The sequence below is a fragment of the Protopterus annectens genome, chromosome 4.part0 (genome assembly GCF_019279795.1).
Source record: "Protopterus annectens isolate FY-2018-M chromosome 4.part0, PAN1.0, whole genome shotgun sequence".
NCBI lineage: Eukaryota > Metazoa > Chordata > Ceratodontiformes > Protopteridae > Protopterus > Protopterus annectens.
Window position 1 is genome coordinate 10,700,789 of NC_056733.1, and position 24,469 is coordinate 10,725,257.

General features: G+C 43.5%; 1 protein-coding gene across 3 annotated transcripts in view; it reads left to right on the plus strand.

Annotated features, from left to right (window-relative positions):
• RHOT1 (ras homolog family member T1) overlaps positions 1-24,469 on the plus strand; it is a 1,470,459-nt gene that overhangs the window by 658,386 nt on the left and 787,604 nt on the right. For all 3 annotated transcript variants that reach the window (XM_044068049.1, XM_044068050.1, XM_044068051.1), the window contains exon 11: positions 22,596-22,716. In XM_044068049.1, coding sequence (XP_043923984.1) covers positions 22,596-22,716 — 121 coding nt within the window. The remainder of the gene's footprint in view (positions 1-22,595; positions 22,717-24,469) is intronic.

A 24,469-nucleotide genomic window follows, 5' to 3' on the forward strand; every position in this document is an offset into this window, starting at 1 on the left:
CAAAAAATAGTCTCCATGGGACCCGGCAACATCCCTGGTTGTGTCCTATATGAACTCTGACAGGAGCTGTCAGCACCACTAGACACCCTATTCAACCAAAGCCTGTGCACCGGCTTCATCCCAGTAGAATGGAAGACAGCCATTGTCATCCCTTTGCAAAAAGGTGGAGCGTCCACTGACCCAGGCAGTTATAGGCCCGTCAGCCTAACTAGCCTGATCTGCAAGGCCATGGAATGATTTATCACGGACCTTACAAACAATGAGATTGGTAACCTCCAAACGCACGGTCCCACACAGTTTGGCTTTGTCAAAGGGAGGTCATGCCTCTTAAATTTGGTCGCCTTTTTCAAAACAGTCACCAAAGCAATGGATGAGGCGACGACAGTGCACACCACCTACCCTGATCTAGCCAAAGCCTTCGACACTATTACCCACTTGGGCATAATAGATAAACTCTCCCAGCTAGGCATCAACGCATATGTTACCATATGGGTAGCTAACTGGCTGGCTGACAGAACCCTCTCAGTCAAAATAGGGGAAGCCACCTCTAGTAGTAGACCCGTAACAAGTGGCGTACCCCAAGGATCAGTCTTGGGGCCTCTACTTTTTCAGATATACTTTTCTGAGGGGCAAGCCCAAACCAGTGGTCTGTGGCTGACCAGGTATGCAGATGACTGCAACCTGGGCACTGTCATAAATTCCCCTAGTGATGTGAACATCCTCCAAGAGGGCCTTAACAAACTAATGACTGGTGCCAGAAGCATGGCTTCAAACTGAATGCCAAGAAATGCTTCATTATCTGCTTTGAGGAAAATGGTCTCCCCACTAATTATCACATTAATAACAATGTACTATGCACTTGGTCAGTTGGGAGGAATTTGAGCATCCAGTTTGATAGCAACCTGACTTGTGATCACCATGTTGCCTCCGTTGTACGGAAGATTTTCTACATGGCCCACCTCATAAGTAAGGGTATTTCATCCAGGAACAAGGAGGTCATAACATCCCTGTACTCCTCCCTTGTCAGACCCGTTGGAGTACAATGCCCCCTTTGGCAAATACCTTGCCAAGCACATGCAGCAGTTGGAGACCACACAGAGGTTCCTGACCAGGAAAGTCCGGGGTCTCAAACATTTATCCTGTACAGATAGGCTAAAAGCCTTGTCCCTGCACTCAGTCTCATACAGCCTGCTCAGAGGTGACCTCTGTCTGGCATACAAGGCCTTCTCAGACTCTACCTTGATGGAGTTGCTGCATGTCCGCAAGTCAAACTCCACTCGCGCAACCCGCTCGCAACATATCAACCCAGTCTGTGACATTAATAGAACTTGTTGGCGGGATAGATTTGTGTCCCAATGACTCCCCTATTTGTAGAATAGACTCCTTGTCCATGTCAAGCAGAGTACCTCACTAGCCCTCTTTAAGAGGAACCTTGACAACTTGATAGGAAACTGAAAATATACCTCTGGGATCTCACCTGTGTCCCTGCTGGACAGGGAAAATGAGTGCTGACCTTGTGGGAACATAGGTGAAATTCTTGGCTAGACTTATAAGGGCCTCTGGGGCCAATAGCCTAGTATCATCCTATGAACCTAAATACAAAAAGACTACCATTTTTTTTATACTTATATTTTCCAAGCCTGTTTGGCTAAAAGAAAACCTTGTCTGTAGCTCAAACCAGGGATAATAATTGACATAGTCACCTCTCTAAAACATGGGAAATTACCTTAATTCTACTTATAACATGATTAGTACCCTTGTGATCTTGAGATATTGGGGTGAGGAATGTAACATCATATAAATTAACTTACATTTTTCTAGCCTTTTGCACTCTTAGTATGAAGCCTGGATACCTTGAAACTAATTAGAAGTACCTTGTTGCCTTGGTATCTTTAACATATGCAGCAGTCACTGATAATGCTACTCCACCTCACATTTAAAATATCCTTGACTGCACACAATGAAAAACTGCTTTATAATATAAAATTTTAATACCAATTATTTTATTTATTTTTTTATTTTATTTTCTCTTCACCTTGCCTTCATGCCATTTTTTCCCTTTCAGTCAGGTTTGTGTCTCCCTGGTCTACCTGCTCACTTCCTTACCTTAGAATTAGAAAGAAGGAAGGCTGTTTAACTTTCGTTAAATGTTATTCTAAACATTTTTCACATGAAGTGGGGTATATGCTTTATAGCTGGTCAGCCAGTTTAACACAGTTGACAAAATTTCATTTTTTTCCAAACATGTCTTGCAAAGCAGCATTACACATGTCTGTCCCTGTATCTAATGGGGTTGATGCTTTACAGTTTCACATTTGTTCAGAAATTTCATGGTGTTGCTAGTCTTCCTTATCCTCCTCATCTCCCAGCACCGGTCTCTGAAGTCAAAGATGACCCTTTGTTCTACAAGTCAGCTCCTGTACATTTTTTCTTTTGCTCAAGCATTTTTCATTGGAGCAAAGGACAAGGATTCCCTGAAAGTCACACTGTGGTGGTTGTTAGAAGAATGAGAACCAGTGTCCCCTTCTGTTTGCTGGCTCACCCTTTGTTGGCTCAACTTTTTTTATAGCCTGTTATGCATCCAAAAATGTCTTTGATACTCCAGAAAGAAATATTCTGAATAAAGCTGGGTGGTTGAATCTCGCACCTGCTTCCCAACGTTCCCTTCTATCTTCTGTAGATTGAATAATCATTTCCACAGACACTCAGTTGTCCCCAGTTTTTAGTACTTCTGCCACAGTTTTGTCTGGAGCAGTTCTTTCTGGTTGGTATAGCTGCATGTTTAATAATATAGGTCTTGGCTGCTTTCTCAGGGCCATATTGTAGCATGCACACAATGTCCCCTCTCAGTTGACAAATCTTGCTGCAGAATAGCAGTCCAGTTGCTTATCTGTATTAGCATAAAAAGTAATGCAGTGTTTTCCTTCCAGTTTCTCTGGTACAGCAGAAAATCTCACTTTTTCACTGTGCTCCGTCTTCTGACACCTCTTTTTTGTAACCGCTGCTCTTGTGATGCCTCATGCTCAGCAAAGCTGTTTTTCATTGCAGCCTCTGATTTTTGCAGTTTTATCAGTTTCAGAATAACCAGTTAAAGCTGCTTCTGCTTTTTTCCAGCCTTTTATTTTACACACTATATTTTTAGTATTTTCACTTATTTAAACTCCTCTGAGTGCATTTGATTTTTTTCCTGTGAATTACTGGAAGCCATCTCTTGTAACAAAGCTGAAACAGGAACTGCTTTTTTTCTGAAGAGCTACAAGATTAGTCTTGCCCAGAGTTATTTTTTTCTTCTCATTTTCTGGTTGATTTTCTCAGTATGTATTCTTTGTCGGCACTCAGGCTGTGTAGTTACTAGTTGGTTAACTGAGTGTTATCCAGATTGATAAATTGCACTTGTTTGTCTTAATTTGTTTTCACACTGGGAGAGCTCTAATCAAACTGCTAATCAGTGTGCAGCCATCTTGGGCATCTAATTTGCTATTGTATCTGTAGCCCATCTGTCTTGGCCAGTGTGTGGTTCCTCTTACTCCTGTTTGCTTTGTGTGAGGGAAGAAAGCTCTGAATTTTGAGGCCTGTACTTCTGCTTTTATGCCAGCATTCCCACATACTCCCTTGGACAGATGGTGCACATGGAAGACCTCCAAAAGCTTTTGAATACTGACTGGATGTCCAATCCTTGGCAGGATACTATTTAAACTCTCTTTTGGTAAGTTTATTAGCCAACTGTACTTTCTTACAGCCTGTATTTCAGATTTCAAATAATTCCTGGTTTTACAATATTTTCTTTTGTGTAGCACTTGTTTGTACTATCTGTTAACTGTTAAATCTGAAGTAGTTACTTCATTTGTTCTGCAACCTGTGGGTCTCGGATCCGACCGGCAGCTTTCCAAGATCCGAGCTCCTAGCTCCTCCCCTCTACCCATAATCCTCTGTCACCACCACACTACCTCAGATCGTTTTTGCCGCGGCTTGATCACAAGCAACTTGAGAAGAGCTCCTGAGCTTTAGTAACAGGGAAGTGATTTTTTTCTTAAATTTCTACAATTTAAAAGTGTATGTGTTGAGAGAGTGTTTCTCTGCCCTTTTTTATTTTCGGGATTGGCGCTTTGGTTTAGTTAACCCTCCCCTAGGTGTTTGGGCGTGTGAGTGCGTGTGTTGGAAAAATGGCCGAAGGCCATAAGGCTTTTTTTTCTAAGTGCACTGGGTGTGGCCATAAGCTTTCCCCAGCTGATGGCCACACTCAGTGCGTTATATGCCTGGGGGTTGCCCATTTGTCTTCAGACTGCCAGGTTTGCACAGCCTTCAACCCCCGGGCTGTGAGGGACAGGAGGAACAGGCTTATTCTGGCGGGATTGCTTCCCCCGGAGGAGGCCTCTTCCTCCTCTCCCTCTAAGGTGCAGGCTGCCCAGGTAGCTTCGGCACCCTTGATTCCCTCGACTCAGGCTGGGACTCCACCCCCCACTGTTGCCTTGAGTACGAGGGAAGTTCAGTCTTCTCCTTCTAGGGAAAAGCACAGGGAGAAACACCGACATAAGAGGTGAGCCGAGCCTCATCTCTCGGCTCCGCCATCGAAGACTGCTAAATCACCCCCGAGGGTGTCCGGATCTTCTCCTTCTCAGCTCCGATCCCCTTCCTTCTCGCCGGAGCCGGAGGAGGAGCTCTGATCACCCTCGAGGTCGTCGAGGCGGCCTTCCAGGCCCGCCTCGACCTCCTCCAGATCTACTAGGTCTCTCTCCGACGCCGATATGGACAAGATGATGCGTCGGTTTCTGCAGACCCAAATGCAGATGGGGATGCTCTTGCCTCCCCACAGGGGGGGAGTGCAGCTTCAATATTTGCCCCAATTTCTCCTTCAACGCGGATCTGGGTTTTGGAGTCTTCGGATCCAGGCCCTTTTGGTGCCAGGGTTTTGTCGGCGCCGTTGGCCCAAGCCTTCTCAACGCCGACCATACCCTTGAGTATCTCGGATCCGAGTTCTCGGGGCCGTGGGCCGGGCGTCGGATCCGTGGGAGCGGGTGCTTCTTCGGCGCTTCCTATGTCAGAGAGCACCTCCCTCTCCGATCCGACTGCTTCGGCCCTGATCCCTATCTCGGAGCCGAGGAGACTGCTCTCGGGGCCGGAAGAGAGTAGTTCTCCCTTGGCGTTCGAGGTAGTGGAGAGGGTACTGTCGAGATCTTCCAGGTCCCTGACCCGGGCTTTGGATCCTTCTGCTCCCTCACTGCATACGGGTCTACCTTCCATCGGGACAGCCTGCTCAGACCCTCCAGTTGGTTCCCTCGGAGGAACAAGAGGCTGTTGACGAGCCCTCTTCTGATAGTCCCACAGAGGAGGTGCCTCGTAAACGGATGTGTAAAAGGAGGCACATGGACTCCCCCGAGTCCGTCACCACAGATATGGACTTAGAGGAAAGGAAAGGTTCCCCAAGGTCACCCCCCGAGGATGTCTCCTTTGGAGACATCATGGAAATGTTGCATATTGGGGGGGGGGGGGGTCTGCCCAAAAACCTTCCTTGGATGAGTCTGTATTTCTGGAGGCGTTTGAAGCGGGCCCATCTACCTCCTGGGTGTCCTCACCTGCAGATCCCCTGGTAGATCTCCTGACTACCAGGGCTTGGAAGGAGCCCGACACCGTGGAGCCTATCCCACGCCGGCTGGATAAAGTCCTTAGCCCCCCCCTTCAGATAGGCAGGCTTGGGGTAAAGGGTTTCCAGTTGATGTCATGTTGGTGGTTGCTGCCACTAAGAGAGAACTCTCCCAGGAAAGCTCCACGGTCCACACGCCGGACAAGGAGTCCCAGGCGCTGGACCATATAGGGAAGCGGACCTTTGCTTCAGCAACCTTCTCTGTGAGGGCGCTGAATTATATGGCGCATGTCATCAGGCTGCAACGGGATTTGATTAAGGAATACACTGAAGCTCCACCAGAGTCCATGTCGGTCGAGGACAAGACCGTGTTCTCGACTCGTATGGCCACTCAAGTCCATCTCAAATACGTCCATGTGGCTACTGTCTTATGCTACGGAGGGAGCCGCAAGGGCCAGCGGGGCAGGTGTTGTCTTGCGACGCCACGTAAGAATAAACACATATTAAAAGGACTGCTTAAGGCTCCCTTTTTTGAGGCGATTTCACCTGAGACTGCAACTTCCAAGTCAGACAAGTCACAAAAATGTTAGACTCCTAAGTTTTCCTTGGAACTGAAACAAAAGGCTGCTAGACTGCTCCAACAGAAAATTTGGAGCAGTCATTTCTGGATCCAAGAGTTCATCTGAGCAGCTTGAACCCTCTGCTCCGACCTCTTCATCTTCCACTGAGTTTAAATATTGGGGCTGTTCTCCCTCCTTGGAACCAATACCTTCTGGGCTCCCATTTCCTTTTTTGACTAAATCCAGATCTCCAACCCTGTCTACTTGGTCTATCAGGAGTTTGTCTGATGGTGATGCGGATAGGGTAGTGCAGAGGCTCTTTAAGACACCGGCCTTAGCTAAGGAATTACTGGATCCGAGCCCAAAGGAATCGGAACTGGCCAAGTCCTCCTCATCGGCACCTGCTCCTTCGATCAGTCCCCTGGTTTCAGAGCCAGAAGATTCAGATGTCCAACTGGTGTCTGATCGTAGAACTATAGGTTCCTTGGATCTGACGTCTGCCCAGAGTGTTTCTGCTCCTTCTGAGCAGGAGACCTCTAGGAGCTCACACTCCCCGGTGGAACCATCAAAGCGGGTTTGGATCTCTCTGAATATGAACCTGCCTCTGGGGGCTTTGGCATGGGTGAGTTTGGATCTTACCTCTACTTCGGAGCTTCTGTCTCCTGCACCGGAGATTCCTTTGGCCATGACAACTTTTTTGTCAGATCCGGGGTGTTCTTCAGAGCAGGGAACAGAGTGCCTTTGAGGTTATGAGGAGGATATTGACTACAGAGGTTATGATGAGGGTAATGATTACATCCCAATCTCATTCATCCCATATCTTACTTCCAGTTCTGGGCCTGTGACTTAACCTTCTCAAGTACCCTCTCCACAGGACTGCATAGACCCTAGGCCTCAGGACATCCAGCAAGGCCCCCCCCCCTTCAGAAACTTCCCCAGACTACCCCACTGACGAAGTCCCTCTGAAGAGGACTTGCAAGAGAAAGCATCTTTACTCCCCAGAAGAGTCAATTACATCTGATACTGACCTCGATGATGCAGAAGGGTCCCCACGGTTGCCTCCTGAAGAGGTCTCCTTTGGCAACATCCTGGAAATCTTTAAGCAGAGAAGTGACTGGCAGTCCACATCCCCTTCAGGTGAGGAGTCTGTATACCTGAAGAAGACTTTCGAGTCTCGCACTTCCACCTCTTGGATGACCCCTCCTTCTGATGAGCTTATTGATTTAATCTGTCAGAAAGCTTGAAAGACCCCAGACTCCATAGAACTGATTCCTAGGAAGCCAAACAAATATATTGCTCCCCCTAAGGACATGTCTTTCCTAACTAAAGGTGTAGCAGTTGATGCCATAGTTGTGGTGGTGGCCACTAAAAAGGAACTATGAGACCAGTCCTCTATTCATCCTCTGAATAAAGAATCTAGAACAGTAGATAGGTATGGAAAGCAAATTTTTTTGTCAGCTACCTTTGCTGTACAGTCGCTGAACTACATGACCTATTTTGCTAGATTACAGAGGGACCTGTTAAAAGAACTGCCAGACTCCCTTCAAAGAGCTGTAGCTGAAGCGGCGGCAGGTAGTCATCACTCAGCTTGTCACCCTCAGTTCAGTTGTAAACTGATCCATGAGACTTGTATCATATGTAGCAGATCGAATGAGTAGGGCAGTGGGTTCAGGTGTCTCTCTTAGGAGACGGGCCTGGATGTGATTTTGTGGAGCCCTTCAAGTCTTCCTTCACTAGTGCCCCTTTTGACAGCTCCTCTCTTTTTGAGCCTAAGGTAAAAGCAACTCTCACCAGGTGTGAACGGGAAGGCAAGACCTTATCTGCCATTGGAGTACATTTTTCCACACCTTCTAGATCCTTTCCCAAAAGTCAGAGACGTAGTGGGGAGATGTGGTTAAGAAAATCTAAGGTCTTTCCAAGACACACAAGGTGAAAGTTACCCTAGAGGCATGTAGAATTAGGGTTCCAGAGAATCTTCCTTTGGTAGACCCTTTCTGCGCTCCTGAAGGGGTGCCCAATCGCTCACCTCTGGAGGCAGTATGGGGATGACTGTCTCTGCACCTTCACACCTGGCAAAAGATAAAATAACAGGTGCAGGGCATAATATCCAGAGGTTATATTATTCCCTTCTCCTTCCTCACCCCTGTAAACAAATCCGTTCCAGACATTCTATCCAGTCAGAAAGAACAAGCAACCTTAGAAATTAAGAAGTTGCTAACAAAAAGTCATCCAAGAAGTCCCTGCAGACTAGAGAGGATTCAGTACTTACTCAAGGTTCTTTTTAGTTGCAAAGAAAACCGGGAACTGGAGACCCACTTTGGATCTCAGCAATCTGAACAAATTTGTAAAAAAAGACCAAGTTCCGGATAGTGGCACTGCAGCTGATACTTCATTCTTAGAAAAAAGTTAGATGTGCTCTATATACCTTCAGGATGCGTACTACCATATACAAATGGAAATGCAATCCAGAAGGCACTTGTGCTTCTGGGTAGGAGCCAGTTGCTTCCAGTTTCGAGCTCTGCCCTTTGTCACACTACAGCCCCCAGTTTGTTCACCAGATGCATGGCAGTAGTGGCGGCTCACCTGAAACACCGGGTGTTTCCATATCTGGACGACTGGCTCATAACCGTCCCAACCAGGCATCTTCTGCTTCAAGCCAGGGACTATACCCTACAACTCTGTTCCTCCTTAGGAATTACAGTACATTACAAAAAATCTGCTCTAGAGCCATGTCAGAGCTTGGCATTCAGAGGAGCTGAGGTAAATACAACAACAATGATAGTCAACTCTGTCTTGTGAAAGTTTTGCCATCTTCAACATTACGTAAAAAAAGAGCTTCTGTTAAACTAGTTCTGCAAGTACTGGGCAAAATGGCAGCTTCAGTTCTCATTCCCCTAGCTTGTCTCCACATTTGAATTCTTCAGTGGTTAATTTCGACGCATTGGTCAATTCTAGAACTTCCAGTGACACAAGATCATGATGACCAATTCATGCAAAATGGATCTCCAGTGGTGGATTCACTCTCCTCTGGTATCTAGAATGTCATTTTATTCCCCCTCAGCCCCAAACCACTGTGACCACGGATGTTTCCCAGGTAGGGCGGGGGGGGGGGGTATTATCTGGGGAAGACAGTTTAAGATTTTTGGTATCAACACCATGCTCATTTGCACATAAATGTCCTGGAGGTGAAGGTGGTGCTTTTTGTGTTACAAGCATTTCAAGATGCTCTCCCTCTGGGACCGATAACAGTCCAATCGGACAACATGTCTGTGATCTGGTACATAAACAGGGGGGAACCAAATCTTTACCCTCCTTTGTCAAAAAGCCTGAGGGTCTGGCAATGGGCAACATCTTCCAACCGGTTTCTGACAGCAATGCACATTCTGGAGAAATCCAACGTAATTGCAGACAAATTGAGCAGAGCCATATTATGGCCTCATGAGTGGTCTCTCAAGCAAAAAGTTGCGGAGGAGATCTTCCGAAAGTGGGGCAAGCCTTGCTGCGACCTCTGTTTTGCCCACCAATAGCAAATGTCGCAACTACTTTACCCTGATTCCCCCCCCCCCTTTGGGGAGACACCAAGGGATGCACTTGTTCACGATTGGCCCCCAGGAGTTCTTTATGCTTTTCCACCAATTCCTGTAATCCCCAAATTTCTGCCGAAAGCAAGTTTTTTGAAGACTACAGTAATCCTAATTACCCCTTATTAGCCTTGACAGATTTGGTTCCCCTTTCTCCAACCTCATGTTCAGAATGAACCTTGGATTCTGGATCCTGTTCCAGGCCTTCTGACCCATCCGTCAAGGATGGCTCATTCCAGTTTTAACAGTCTCAAACTAACAGCTTGGCTGCTCCAGTTCCTCTAATTGCCAAGTTTCTTTTCCTTTCATTTCCAGTCAGACATATTTTGTCGTCTTTCCATAAGTCAACTACACGCAAACTGTACAAAGGTAAATGGAAGAAGTTTGTTTCATGGGCCCAACAATAACTAGATGGACCCTTTTACTTTGCCTATACATTCTTTTCTAAAATTTTTGGCTAAGCTTTTTAGTGATGGTGCTGCTGGAGCCAGTATTAGAGTTCAGCTTGCACAATTTCAGATTTTTATGTAGGAGAAAATGGATGTGGTATCATGTCAAGCAGACTTTGTAAAGCATTCTTGAAGGGAACTACAATGCTAAGACCCCCATACAAAAACTCATCCCCTGCCTTGGGATCTGAATTTCATATTGTCAGACATTATCTATCCTCCCTTTGAGCCATCTGCTACCTGTGACTTGAAGTATCTGTCTTGAAAAATGTTCCTCTTAGTGGCAATTACCTCACCAAGAGGAATTTCAGAATTACAAGCTTTATCCACTCAGCCACCATACCTAGTATTTCATGAGAGGGTTTCTTTATGCACCAACCCCTCATTCCTACCCAAAGTTGTCTGAAAGTAGCCTCAGTCTGTTGAATTACTGGTATTCTTCCCAAATTTCCAAAATAAAATTGAATATTCATGATGTCTACTGGATGTTCATAGACAATTACATTTCTATCTACACAGAACTGCAGAAATCAGACAATCGGATCAGCTACTTGTTTCCTACTCTGTTAGGGAAGGCCTGCCAGTATCCAAAGTTACCTTATCCAAATGGCTTTCAGAATGTATTTCTTTCAGTTATAGTTCTAACAAAACAACTCTCACTAACCCTGTTTAAGCTCATTCCACTAGGGCGATAGCTATTTCTGCAGCTTTTCAAGATAGGCTGCCTTTGGATACCTTTATCACTCATTACAAAGTAGATGTGGCCTCCAGGAGTAGAGCATCTTTTGGTTCTATGGAATATTCTCCCATGAGTCACCCAGGAATCAGATCTCTTGGGATGCGGTCCCGTCAGTGAGAAAAAAGGCAAGATTGACAACATAACATGAAGTTGTGTACTTGCCATAATGTTCCATGTGTGTTGTCTGTCTTGACCTTTATTTTCACAACCCATCCTCTGTAATACCCCCTATCTACTCCTGGAAGACTGATTAGCACTAATTGGATATTATAGGACTCTATTGCCTCAGAAACTTCTTTTTATGTTAAGCTATGAAAAGCTTTACCTCTTGAATGAGATATCAGGGGCAAACAAGATCTGAGGGAATTGCATTAATGTAGAATACCGATGTGCTTTGCTGAAGACCTCGAGCTTTTGTAAAAGGCTGAAATGGATCCAATGGATTGGATCAGTGAGAATAAAAGTCAATTTGTGGGAGCCATCTTCTAACTGTTTTTGAAAATTGCCCTTCTTGAGAAGCCTTGTACGCAATCACCCTATTCATTATTTCATACTGTTTTTTGCAGTTTAATCAGTTCATCTGAATAGTTAAAGCTGGAAACCATTTCTTCAACCAAACCTGAAGCTTGAATTGTTTTTGCTGTAAGCTGAAGGATCCTTCTCAGTCAGTGTTTGTTTATTCATTCATTTAACATTTTACTGGGAAAATCTGACTTGGAACGAGCCAATTTTCCGCAGATGCTGGGGAAGAAACTCTCCAATCGCATGTCTTTGTAACATGGGAGGAAAGGGGAGCACCCAGAGAAAACCCACAGAATCGCAGGGAGGACATGCAGACTTAACACAGAAGGAACACCAGCCGAGAATTGAACTGGAGAACCTCTTGCTGTGAGGTGACAATGCAACCGTTGCACCACTGTGCTGTCCGTTTTCTCAACTTCTCTAGTTTATTTTCTTTCAGGTTTTCAGATTTCTTCTCTTTTGGCATCCAGGCAGTGTACTTACTAGCCAGTAACTGAATTCTACCCAAATAAATTTCAGTGGCATTCCTGATTTCTGTGAATGTTTGTCAGAAAAAAAAAATTGGAGGAACTTGAGAAGCCAGTCCACCATGAGGAGGAATAGTGGTAGACCATAGATGATTGTCCATTATCTAGCCTGTCTGGGCCCCAAGGGTGCTAAAAGCATGGAGGTGAATTTGCAGTCTCCAATTCATGTTATAACTTCAGCTGTCGGCACACTATAAGCCAAAAATTGTGATTGTGACTTGTCTGACACCATTTCCCAGGGAACAAATTCAAATGCCCACTTTGTTTTCCTGATTGAGGGAAGGCAAAAACATCATGTTTTGCTGTTGACAGAGAAGAATATCATCTCTGTTTGAAAGGACATCTGCAAACAGAGTGGGGCTTAAGGAGGCTTGCCAGCAAGTTCTGAAATTGCAGGCAGCCAGCCAGACCATTTTGAAAACACAGATATCTCCCATTTCAAAAGCCTTACCTTATGGCATACCATCACTTCCCTCCCACCTAGCCTCCCACCCAGGTCTGTTTGAAGTTAGCCCAGTAATTTTTTTTAGTTTATTCTGAACCTATCATACCTGCCCAGCTGTCTGCCCACTGCCTCATTGAAATACAGTTGTGATGAACAAATTTCCTTTCCCAAGAATGTTTTCATCCCTACAGCAGTGATCCCTTTGCTTCCACATAAAACCCTGATGTGGCAGTTCCTTCCCTTCTCTAGTGTTTCTATCCCAGTCTGCTTCCTCAAGCACACTGTGTTGTGGCTGAAAGAAATCTCATGAAATTTAAGTATTTCTCTCTCACCCATTCATCATTTTGCCTATTACATCTGAAAGTTTCTTGCTAAAGAAAAACACATATAGCAAGTTTTCTGTAGTTTTCCTGTTATTTAAACCAAGTGGCATCATGCAGCTGTTTGGGCTCTAAAGATTCACAACTGTGCTGTCGGTTACAGCTAGGAAGTAATGTATAATTTAAATATCTGAGAGTATGTGCAAAACAAAGCAATTGTTGTAGAAAGTTGAAGGAGCAGGTTACTGAGCTAGTGTTGAGTAGTACACAAAAGCATTTGATTGTTATAAAAAGCTTTGTGTGAAATAAGACTGTTCACTTGTTGCTAAATTACTGTTACTATGCAAAGGTATTTGTGAGGACCAAGTATGCATCCCAAATAGTACACGTTATTGGGCACATGTCTAGGATACTTAATCTTTGCATGCTCAGGCTCATAACATTTATTGAGAAACTGCTGTAAAAAATATCCAAGAATAGAAATAAGCAGTTTTGCTGGCAGGACCAGCCATGGTGATCTTTTTGATGCACATTGCTATTTACAGTTAATTAGCTCTGGTTTTCTAAGTTTGGAAGTAAGATACTCTAGCTAAGAGAAGGGTGGTGGAAGAGTGCTCAATTCAGAATGTGAAACTCAGAATTATGTTGTCAAAAAGGTTCTGTTATCTCGGCAATTTGCTTATTGCTCACAAAGCTTTTTTATAAAATGTTAACACACAAACGTAGGAGAAAAAAAATGCTCATTTCCAAAAGCATGTCTTCTAGAGTCAAAGTAATCTTTATTCCTCCTTTACTTGTGTCCCATAAAATCATTATTGAATACAATTCCTCTCTTGGCATATATTTGTCTAAGCAAATTGGTCATCTTGAAAGACCTCAAAATTTCCTAATTAAAAAGTTTAGTCCTCTAAAATATTAGTTATTGTGACAGGCTGACAAGCTTTCTCACACTACTCAGTTTCTTGTAGACTTCTTTGTGGGGATCTGGATCTAGCCCCTCGAGCCATGAAAGCTCTGACCATCCTTGACCCTCCTATTCCTTTGGAGAACAAGTGGTTGCTTAAATATCTGGGTGAGAGAGAGAAATGTTCATCAACAGATAAATAAGATGCATGTGTGATGGATTCGTATCCCAATGTGTCCCCAACCTCTGGAACAAACTTCTGTTACACGTCAAGCAGTGTAGCACCCTTGCCTTTCAGGGTAAACATAGATAATTAGATGTGCAGACTCATTTTTCCCCCTGGTCTTATATTGTCCTCCTTGAGGCTGAGGGAACTTTCAAATATGGGTTATTGATTAAGCTTGTAATGGTCTGCAGCCTGATTGCCTGTTACTTGCATATGAGAGCCACAGCAAACCCATCAGTGATATTTACTGAATATTCTTAAATTTAGCAATAGTCTCAGTATTTATATTTCAAGTGAATGAAAGTTATCTGACAGGAGACTGTGGCATTATCTCATCTGTTAGCTTAGTGCATTATGAGTATGCAGTTTTCTTGAAAGAAGAGATTCAGTCAGCATGACTGCCCCCATAAGAGCATGCACGGTTAGAACAAAAATAAGACATAATTAGTTATTGGGCTGCTGGAGGGTTTGGGCTATCTAGAACCTCAAGAAGAAGCTTTTTTTTCAGTTTCTGCCTGTAATGGACCTTTAGAAAGGTGGCAGAGGAGGTATTTTGTTAAAACGGTTCTTTCATATTAGGACTGTTCACTCCACGACGTAACATCTCAGTAAGAAAACCAGGAGATATAACCACTACAGGGCCTTGAAATTTTTTAACCACATCTGTTTTTGTAACACTCTGGCCAGGGATATTGCATTTCCAGCAGGTTCATGAGTGAATTCAAGAAAGTTGTCCATTCTTAGAAATGACGACTGCATACACTTCTGCATCCTTTAACATCCCCCTGTGTATCTCTCACTTCTTCCTTCATTGCAACTTATTTCTCTGACCATTTTATTATGTCTATATTAAGTAATAAACTGTTAAAATAAAAGTACCGCTGCACTGAAAAAGCTTACCTCTGTTATATGATGATTTACTTTAGCCTTCCAAATTTAACATGTATCATCTTTAGATGTTCAAAAACTGCTTAGGTGCATGAACTCTGTTCTTGATTTGGTGTAGGTCTTGCACTGTGCTTCTGCTAGCTTATGTATTTGTCCTTGCAACACTGTGCGTCCTATGTTATGCATTGTTACTGTTTGCTTTATTATTCTAATTGTCCATTCTTTTTCGCACTAAGTTTCTTTATTCATGGGAGTTATTCTCCCTGAATCCCACTGACAGTGGGCTGCAACCAAGATGAACACCTTGGTCAGCAAAACACCAACAAAATGTTGCGTTGAAAACAGCATTGTAGATTTTCTTACTGTATTGCACGTTAATTTTTTAAATGTTGCTTTTAAGTCCAGAAATGTTATTTTGATAAGTTTACAGCAGCCCTTTTATCAAGACCTAGTGAAATATTTTGTTTACTTACCACTGAAGAACATCACAACTGGGGCACTGAGGCTTTAACTACAGGACATATGCCTGCTACTGCCCAGTGTCTTCTGCTTATTTTGTGTTTAGTAGCAACATAAATTTCCATATATTGCAAGACCCCGGTGTCTTTTAAAAGCATCTGCATAAATTATAGTTGTTACATTGCCTTTAAGTGATTTTGGTTAACTGTGAACTATGATTGTTGCCATACAAGCATGGCTTTCATCTCTAATGTCAGTGAAAAGTGCTTTGCAGGCACGTTCTTTACCAATGTTAATATACAGTACAAACTAATAAATTGCTTTTACTGTCCATAGACTGTTTCCTACTGATATCTTGCAGTACTGTTGCAGTAAGCTGTGTATTCCCCTCCCAGACTTTAAAAACATTTTTGGATAAAAACTCTGCTCATAATTTAGCTCATGGAATGCAGATCTGTTCATTAGTTCATCTGTTTACATGTTTTTTTCTAAGCAAAGTAGAGCAGTTATGTCAATTATATATTGTATTAGTTTACCTAGTTAAAAGGCAACATTTGATGTTGTCCTTTTCATTCTTCCTCACTACTAGGTCATGGATCCGAACCTCAGATCTGACTCTGCCACATTCTACTAGAGCCAAGCCTTGTGCTCCTCCCTTTACCCATCATCCCTTTGTGCATTCCCAAGTCCTCCGATCTGGTTTGCTGCCATCAAAGACAGATGGAAAATCCAGCCTCTTGTGTTGATATCCTTTAGTAGTGTTTTTACTTTCACCTTCAGTATTATTTCTTTTGTTTATTTCTAATAAAGTTAATTAGTTTTATATAGTGTAGCTTCTCCCTTTAGGCCTAGTTTCTAAACTGTGTGTATGTTCTTTCTAGTGTGTGTTAGGTGGAGAGTAGCTAGAGTTTAAAGTTAAGATTTAGAGTTACGTTTTTACAGTTTAGAGTTTAAAAATTTAAAGTTTTAGATCGTGTGGATTTAAAAAAAGGTAATCGTATTCTTTTTTTGGCTATGTTTCTCTCTGGCAACAGGGACTAGAGTTTAGTTACGTTTACTCTGTCTGCCTCAAAGTGCGCGGGTTTCTGTTTTTTGTTCATTAGAACAAATTCTTGCGTGTGTTTTGCTTCAGTTGCTCGCTATGTTAGATAAACCAGACAAACTTACCAGGTTCAAGGAAGTACACTTCTTGTGGGCATAAGATTCCCAATTTGGATGCCCACAAGAAATGCATATACTGCTTGGGCGCTGGCCATTTGGATAGGCCCTATGTTATCTGCGCTACCTTCAATCTGAGAGCTCTCTCAGATCGGAGGAATAAATTGATTTTGAGAGGTTTGTCATTTGCTGCACTCAAACCTCCCCCTCTACTCTGACCTAGGAGCCTAAAAAGAGGCATCACAAGTCTCCTTCCTCTTCCTTGTTGCCATTGGCTAAACAAAACAAAGGCTCAGATCCTACTGCCTTGGATTCTTCACCTGCTCTGACACTCTCTGATCTTACCCTATGCTCTGATCAGAGAACTCCGGCTCCAACAGTTCTCCTATCCAGGTTTCCCTCCTTCAGACTCAAAGATTTTGGATCCAATAGTTAGAGGTCTTTCTCTAGGTGTTGTCATTAAGGCAGTGTCCCTCATCTTGCCAGCAAAAATCCTGGTCACTCCTACGAAACCTTTCAGACTACCCTCTTCCATCTCGTCCAGGTCTTCCAGGGCCTTTTCTGAATTAGATATGGACAGAATGATGCGGAAATTTCTTCTAGCTCAAATCCAGATGGGGGTTATTCCAGCTTTGTCCTGTACCAGATCTGTGAGCTCTTCTACCAGAAAGCATCGGTCTCCTTCTGCATGCTGACCCTCCACTTCGGAGCCTAAAGATCCTAGATCTCAGAGAGGTACATCATCTGATCCAAAGAAGCGTCTTCCTTTGGATCCAGCAGTGACCCTATCCAGCTCTGTTCCCTTGTCTTCAGATCAGAATGAGTCTCTGGTCCAAGAGGTCTGTGCCTGGTCCGAGGGGCAGGGTTAGACTCCTATTTTCTTAGAGCTGTCCTTTCCTCTGGGTGCCTCTGCCCTAGATAGCTCAGGACTGATTCTCTCTGGTCGGCACAGATCCGGGGTTGACTATGGCTGTCCTTCCTCGACTGCCTCGGCTCTGGGGAGGGAAGTTTCTTCGGGTTTGTCTGCTTTCTGGGTCCTACAAAGGGTTTTCTGTGCAGCTAGGGAAACCATCCTCTTGCATCTTAGCTCCTACCCCACACCCATCATCTGCTATGAGGTCGGTCCCATAATTTCTGACCTGTTGGGTCAATCAGTTTCAGAAGGTTTCCATTCATGTCCCCCCCCTCTTCCAATACCTTCCCAGATCATCCCACTGAGGAGGTCCCTCAGAAAAGGATGTGTAAAAGGAGAGACAGACTTCCCCCGTGGAGTCTCTCACAGTGGGTGCAGATTTCAAGGAAGGTGAAGGATCCACCAGATCACCACCCGACGAGGTTTCCTTCTGGGAAATGATGGAAATCCTTAAGCAAAGAGGTGGTTGGTCTTCCCAGAATCCCTCACCTGAGGAGACTGTGTTTTTAGAGGCTTTCGGGGCTGGCCCATCTACATCCTGGTTGGACCCCCCCCCCCCACTCCGTTGGATGAGCTTCTCGACCTTGTCTACCACCAGGCCTGGAGGGAGCCAGACACTGTTGAATCTATTTCCAAGCATCTGGGTAAAATCCTATCCCCTCTAGCTCATCGACAATATTGGAGTATAAGGGAATTGTAGTGGATACCATGATTGTGGCAGCAGCTATGAAAAAGGAGCTCTCACAGCAGACCTCCACTGTCCATCCTCCAAACAAGGAGTCCAGAGCGATGGACAGATTCAGGAACTGTTTTTATGCCTATGTTAGTTTTGCTCTGAGGTTGTTGAATTTTTATTGCCCACTTCACCCATTTACAGAGCGATGTGATTAAAGAACTTTAAAGTTCTCTCGCCGAGTCCATGTTGGCAGAGGATCTTAAAAAGTTTTTCTGCAACTTTATTTTCCATGTGGCGGAAGGCACCTCTTAAACAGCCATCTCAGGCATAGCCATATGGCGCCATGCCTGGATGAGGCTCTGTAATTTCGAGGAACCCTTTAAAAACTACTTTTGTTAATGGTCCTTTTGATAGTTCTTACTTATTTGGTCCACCAGTCAAGGAAACGCTTACCCACAGCGAGCTGGAGGGAAAGACCTTGTCTGCTGTTGGAATCGAGATGTTCTTCGTGTTTCACTGTTGCAGTCATTACATTTGGGTAATCCTGCTGGCAGGTTGCCCTCAGTCGGCCTGAATTCCAAAGTCTTGGGTCCTGCGTCGGTTGCTGTCACACCCCTTCCCTGACGTCAGGTTGTCAGGGGTATAAAAGATGCAGCAGACGCCATTTTCTTCAGTTTTTCTTGCCCCAGATGTCAGGTGCCCCCAGAATGGGTAGGCTAGATATATATATAGAGCAGTTCCATCATTGCAAGCCTTTCAGAACTACCTCCAGTCCTTTTCTTCATATAAAAACTGAAGAAAATGGCATCTGCTGCATCTTTTATACCACTGACGACCTGATGTCATTGAAGGGGCGACAGCAACCGATGCAGGACCCAAGACTTTGGAATTCAGGCCGACTGAGGGCAACCTGCCAGCAGGATTACCCAAATGTAATGACTGCAACAGTGAATACACTCGAACATCTACATTTATGGTAAGTGTACACAACTGTACTTTTTTTACCCCTCAGCTTACCTTCTCCATGAACCAACAAGATGGGTAGCAAAATCAGGGCTTTATGAAGTAGTTTTCTGACCAACTGTAGCCGCGCTCCTGATGCAATGCCTTGGCTACCTTCTCTGGGGGGTAGTTGGGGGACGTTCTTCTTTGCACTCAGGAGCCTGGACAAATGTCATAAAAAAAAAGTGACTGGGCGCTAAACACCTTATCTAGATGATATTATATTACCTTTTCCCTTCTTGCATAATTAAGTAGAAAATTCCCCGAAGTGCCACCAGTCAGAGGGAGGTAGCAGCCCAAGAAGTCCAAAAGTTGCTTATGAAGAGGGTCATCCAAAAGGTCCCAACCGAACAGATAAGATTGGGAACTTACTCCTGCTTTTCAATTCAAGCACTGCCCTTTGGGGTCACCCCAGCCCCCAGGGTGTTCACCAAGTGCATGGCAGTGTTGGCAGCTCACTTGAGACTTGAGGGATTTCAGGTGTTTCCATACCTCGACAGTTGGCTCCTTACTGCCCCATCCAGGCATCAATTCCTTCAAGCGACAAATTATCTGCTGTGTATTTCCAGCTGTTTAGGTATTTCTATAAATTTTGCAAAATCAAAACTAGCTCCAGTGCAAAACGTAAAATTATTGGAAAGCAGTTGGATACCCTATGCACAGTGGCTTGCCTTCCAATGCACACGATCACTTCAAGAACTCAGATACAGGACATGCTATGTTATCCTTTTTCTCCTGCAAGACTCGTTTTACAGGTACTAGAATCTATGTCAGCAGCAATATTTCTAGTGCACTTGGCCATGTTCTTCATACAAATCTTTCAGTGAATGCTAGCAGTGCAATGGTCAGTCCTTTATCAACCTCTCTGGATTCCGAAACAACTCGCTGCAGTTTGCAAACATCATGTACTTTGGTGGATTCATTTCCAAGATCTACATTTAGGCAGACCTTTTTCTCTTCACCCACCCACAGCCACAGTGACCATGGACGCTTTCCAGCTAGGGTGAGGAGCATTACAAAGGGAAGTTGGTCCAAGACATGGGCTCTCCTGTAGAGACCAAGTTGCATATCAGCATCCTAGAGATGAGAGCAGTTCCATCATTGCAAGCCTTTCAGAACGACTTCCATAAAGGGATAGTTGCTATTCATATGGACAACATGTCAGCCGTCTGGTACATCAACCAGCAAAGAGGACCCATTGTGCAGGGGGGGAGGGTATGAGGGTCTGGGAATGTGCAGTCTCGGTCTCTTCAGACTACTTTCTAGTTGCAACTCGCATACTGGGGAAAAACAGTGCATTGGCAGGCCAACTCAGCAGGTCTATTATGATTCCTCATGCGTGGTCCCTCAGTCAGTAGCAGACAGGATATTCAGCCATGGGAGTCAGGCTTGCTGCAATCTTTTTGCCTCTCCACTCAAGTGCAAAACGTATTTCGCTCTGATTGCCCCTCAGGGGAAGTCACCAAGGGATGCTCTAGTTCATGGTTGGCCCCTGGGTGGTCTTTATGTTAATTCCAAGATGTCTTCAGAAGGCAAAAAGGTCGAAGAGCTCAGTCATCCTCATTACCCCCTTTTGTCCTCGCCAGATGTGGTTCCGCTTCCTGTGGTCTAATCTCAAGTATCCTCATTTTCTGGAGCTTGTGTCTCACCCGTCAGGACTGCAGCACCCCAATCTCCACACTTTCAAACTGACTGCATTGTTTCTCAATTCCATTGAAAGTCAGAATGTACAGGTTTGCTTCCCAAGTCCTTCATATCATGTTGGCATCTCGGACGTCCTCCACTAAGGTGTACAAAAGTGGAAACTATTTGCTATATGGACTGGCAAAGAAAACATTGATCTTTCTAAGCTTCTGTTGCAGATGTAGTACTCTTCCTCAGCCATCTTTTCAAATAGGAAGCTAGTTTTTCTTAGACCCCCCCCTCCCCCCACCCATAAAAGAACCATTGCCACCTTGGGACCTCACTGTGGTTCTCCACAGATTGACCCAGAAACCATTCAAACCAGTTGGTACCTTTGATTTAAAATTTCTCTCCTGAAAACTGTTTTGTTAGTGGCGATTACATTAGTAAAAAAAATCTTTGTTACAGGCATTGTCAGCAAAATCTTCTTGTGTCTTTTTCCACAAAGACGGAGCAATCCTTTTATGCCCAAGGTAGCCACCAAATTTAATCTCAGCCAGTCCAACTACCAGTATTCTTTCCCAGTTTTGCAAATAAAGGTGAATATATGCTATACCTTCTGGATGATCAGACAGTTACATTTTTTTTTATCTTCATGGAACAAAACATAGGAAGATCATCTTTTTGTATCAGTCTCCTTTAATCACATGGGACAGACAATTTCTAAGGTCACTTTGGCTAAGTGGATGACAGATTGTATTTCTATGATCTACCAAGAGAAAGGTTTAAAATTGCCTCGCCTACCTAGACCGCATTCAACCAGGTCCATCTCAACTTCAGCTGTGTTCTCTTCCAAATCTTCAATTGAAGACATTTGTGCAGCTGCTACATGGTCTGCAATACATACCTTTGTCACTCATTATAAATTGGACATTCTCTCCAGAAGCAGAGCCTCTTACGGTTCAACAGTGCTCCGACATATCCTTCCATGAAGGCCACCCAGGAGTTATGTAGCTAGGGGTTCTGACCCAGTAGTGAGGAAGAATGAAAAGGACAACATTGTATTTTAAAGTTATGTACTTACCATAACTTGGCCTTTGTGTTCTTCCTCACCTTCCCACCCAATCACTCCCCTTCCAATGTTCCTAGAAGAATTTCCTGAACAACTTAAGAAAACACAGGTGCTTGGTTTGAGCCTCTTCAGTTAATGAAGTTTTTATGATTCTTGAGATTTTTGGTGTGCCATGGTAGTAAAATTTGTACATGAAAGGCAGCAAACTCTGTCTGTGGGCTTAGAGATGCACTAGGGGATGATGGGTAAAGGGAAGAGCATGAGGCTTGGATTGGAAGTCTAATAGAATGTAGCCGTGTAGGATCTGAGGTTCGGATCAGAGACCCAGTAGTGAGGAAGAATAGAAATGGACAACACAAATGCCTAGTTATGGTAAGTACACAACTTTAATTTTTTTGCAGTTTGCTGATATATGTCCATATGGAAAGCCCTTTCTGGTTTCCATAAACCCATACATTGGATTTCATTCATCTTGTGATAGTCACACATTGGATGGGGGTTACCAGTAGCCTGCTAAACGTTTATCATTTTTACAGGCAAATACCCTTCAGTTTCCTTCTGTTCATCCCCATAACACCTCTTTATGATCTCATTTATTTAATTGTCTGTTTCCATGTCCATATTAGACTGGCTCCTTCTAATAGTTTATGAAATTCTCTTGTACTTGTGTTGAACTTTGTAAGTATAGTTTATTTTTTTGCAGTCATTGCCATATCGTACCATTGTCTTACTGTCACTGTTGCATCTACCACTGGCCTTAGAACAATGTACAGTTGATGAGGGAAAAGTTAAATGTTTTTCATTTGACTGCAGAGGTTATAATGTCAACATGTTTTGTCACTGAAGTTGCTGGTAAAGGAATTACAATTTCATTTAGTTTGTAAATTGTGTAGTTGATTAAACAAATTGCTGATAATAATTAGACATTCTTAATGTGTTCTTCATTTCAGGCTTTCTTTTCCTGCATACACTTTTTATCCAGAGAGGAAGACATGAAACTACTTGGACTGTGTTACGGCGGTTTGGATATGATGATGATCTAGAGCTCACACATGACTACCTTTTTCCATCGTATGTGTTTGCATTTGAGTCATATTTTTTTGTAATCATAAACATGTTTACAAAACCAGTATCTTAACCCTATACCCTGCAGTGTTTTTGAAGGCACAAGTGTTGATATCCATTTTACAAATTGTGAGCAAAGATTGTAGGAGATGGCTCATTACTTTTTTATGTCCTCAAAGCTTTTGCTGATGTCTGGTTCTCAGAATCCTCTAACTGTAGGTCATCATGGCCCACTCTTTCCCATGGGTATGTAAACCCCAACCTGTAGTGGAGGTAAAAGCTAAACAGCATGAAGTTCAGTTGTAGTCATGCTGCTGTCCGATAGCCATGAATATAATGGGTAAGTAAATATGAGCATCCTGGACATGGTCTCTGTACTGCCTGCCTTTGCTGGTTTTAGCAATCCATTAAGTGGTGATCTTTTGGCATGGACGTCCTTACAGCCACACTCCGAAGAACTTTTTTTTTTTCTTTTCATCTTCCAACCACTGAACTGGCAGTCATATATGTGTGTGACAGGCATAGGCTGATCGTCTACAGTGATGGACTGATATTGTGCACCAACATTTAACATGGTTGTAGTAGTAGTGGTTATCAGGATGTAGACTGAAAGCTTCTAGACGACTGTTTCTAAAAGGCTTCTCTGAACCATGACAAAAATTGTACTTAAACCCTTCTTTAAAGTAACATTTTATGACTTTGAAGAATGTTTTGATGAGGTAATAAGCATATTCTGTAATTCATCATTTTGTTAAAGTTGGGAGAATGCCTTTTACTTCTGCATACTTAATATGAACTTCCCTAAGCATAATAAAATGGTTTAGTATGCATGCCTGATCCAGAGAGAGTCAGAATATGTGGTTTCTTGTTACTTTTCCAAGTTATGACTTGGAAATGTTTATATCAAGAATTGTATTCTTATTAGGGCAGAAGCATTACAGCCTCTTTTAAGACCTATTTCAAGTCTAATGTAAAGTACCTGTGCAAGTCCTATGTACAGTTCTGTGACTAAGATTACCACACTTTTCACATGCATTGTTTGGTTTGTAAAAGTGGTAAATTGAGCTAACACTGTTCTTTTTGCAAGTTACCAGGACTTGCCTTCCTCCAAATTGACTTTTCCGGGTCTATATCACTTAATTAAATCTCACATCGTCGAACCCCTCTTTGTCAAGCACCTTTTAAATCGAACCCTCAAGCGAACAGACTTTTAGTCAAAGTTTTTCCTAGGGCAAACCAGTGGTTGGCCACCATATGGAATTTGCTCTTTTCCCCACTGCAGTACGAAATCAGAGTTGGTGTATTTAGTTGGTGGGGGGTTTAGCCCCCCACCTAGGTAGGTTTTATGTTTTCTGATTTTTTCCATGGTTGCTAGGGTAGCCTACCTTTGGCTTGCCCTAGGAAAAACTATGATTAAAAGTCTGTTTGCTTATTTGAGAGTTCGATTAAAAGATGTTTGATGTGAGATTCAATTAAGTGATACAGACTGAACTTTTCCACATGGATGATGCTGGAATACAGTTCAGTCTGCATTCGTTTTGGCACTGGAGCTTCTGGTCATGAGAAGGGGGCATTCAAAACAGGATTTGTGTGTGTATTTTATAACTATGCAGAAACAAAAGCCTGTTAAGTGTTTGCCATTGACTTTAGATAGTTTCATAATTTTGGGGAAATGCAACTACAAAAGGTCAGTACCATTTCTATTCTGCTCCGGTCAGAGACAGTGTGCACCCCACTTCTGTTTTTTTTTTTTTTTTTT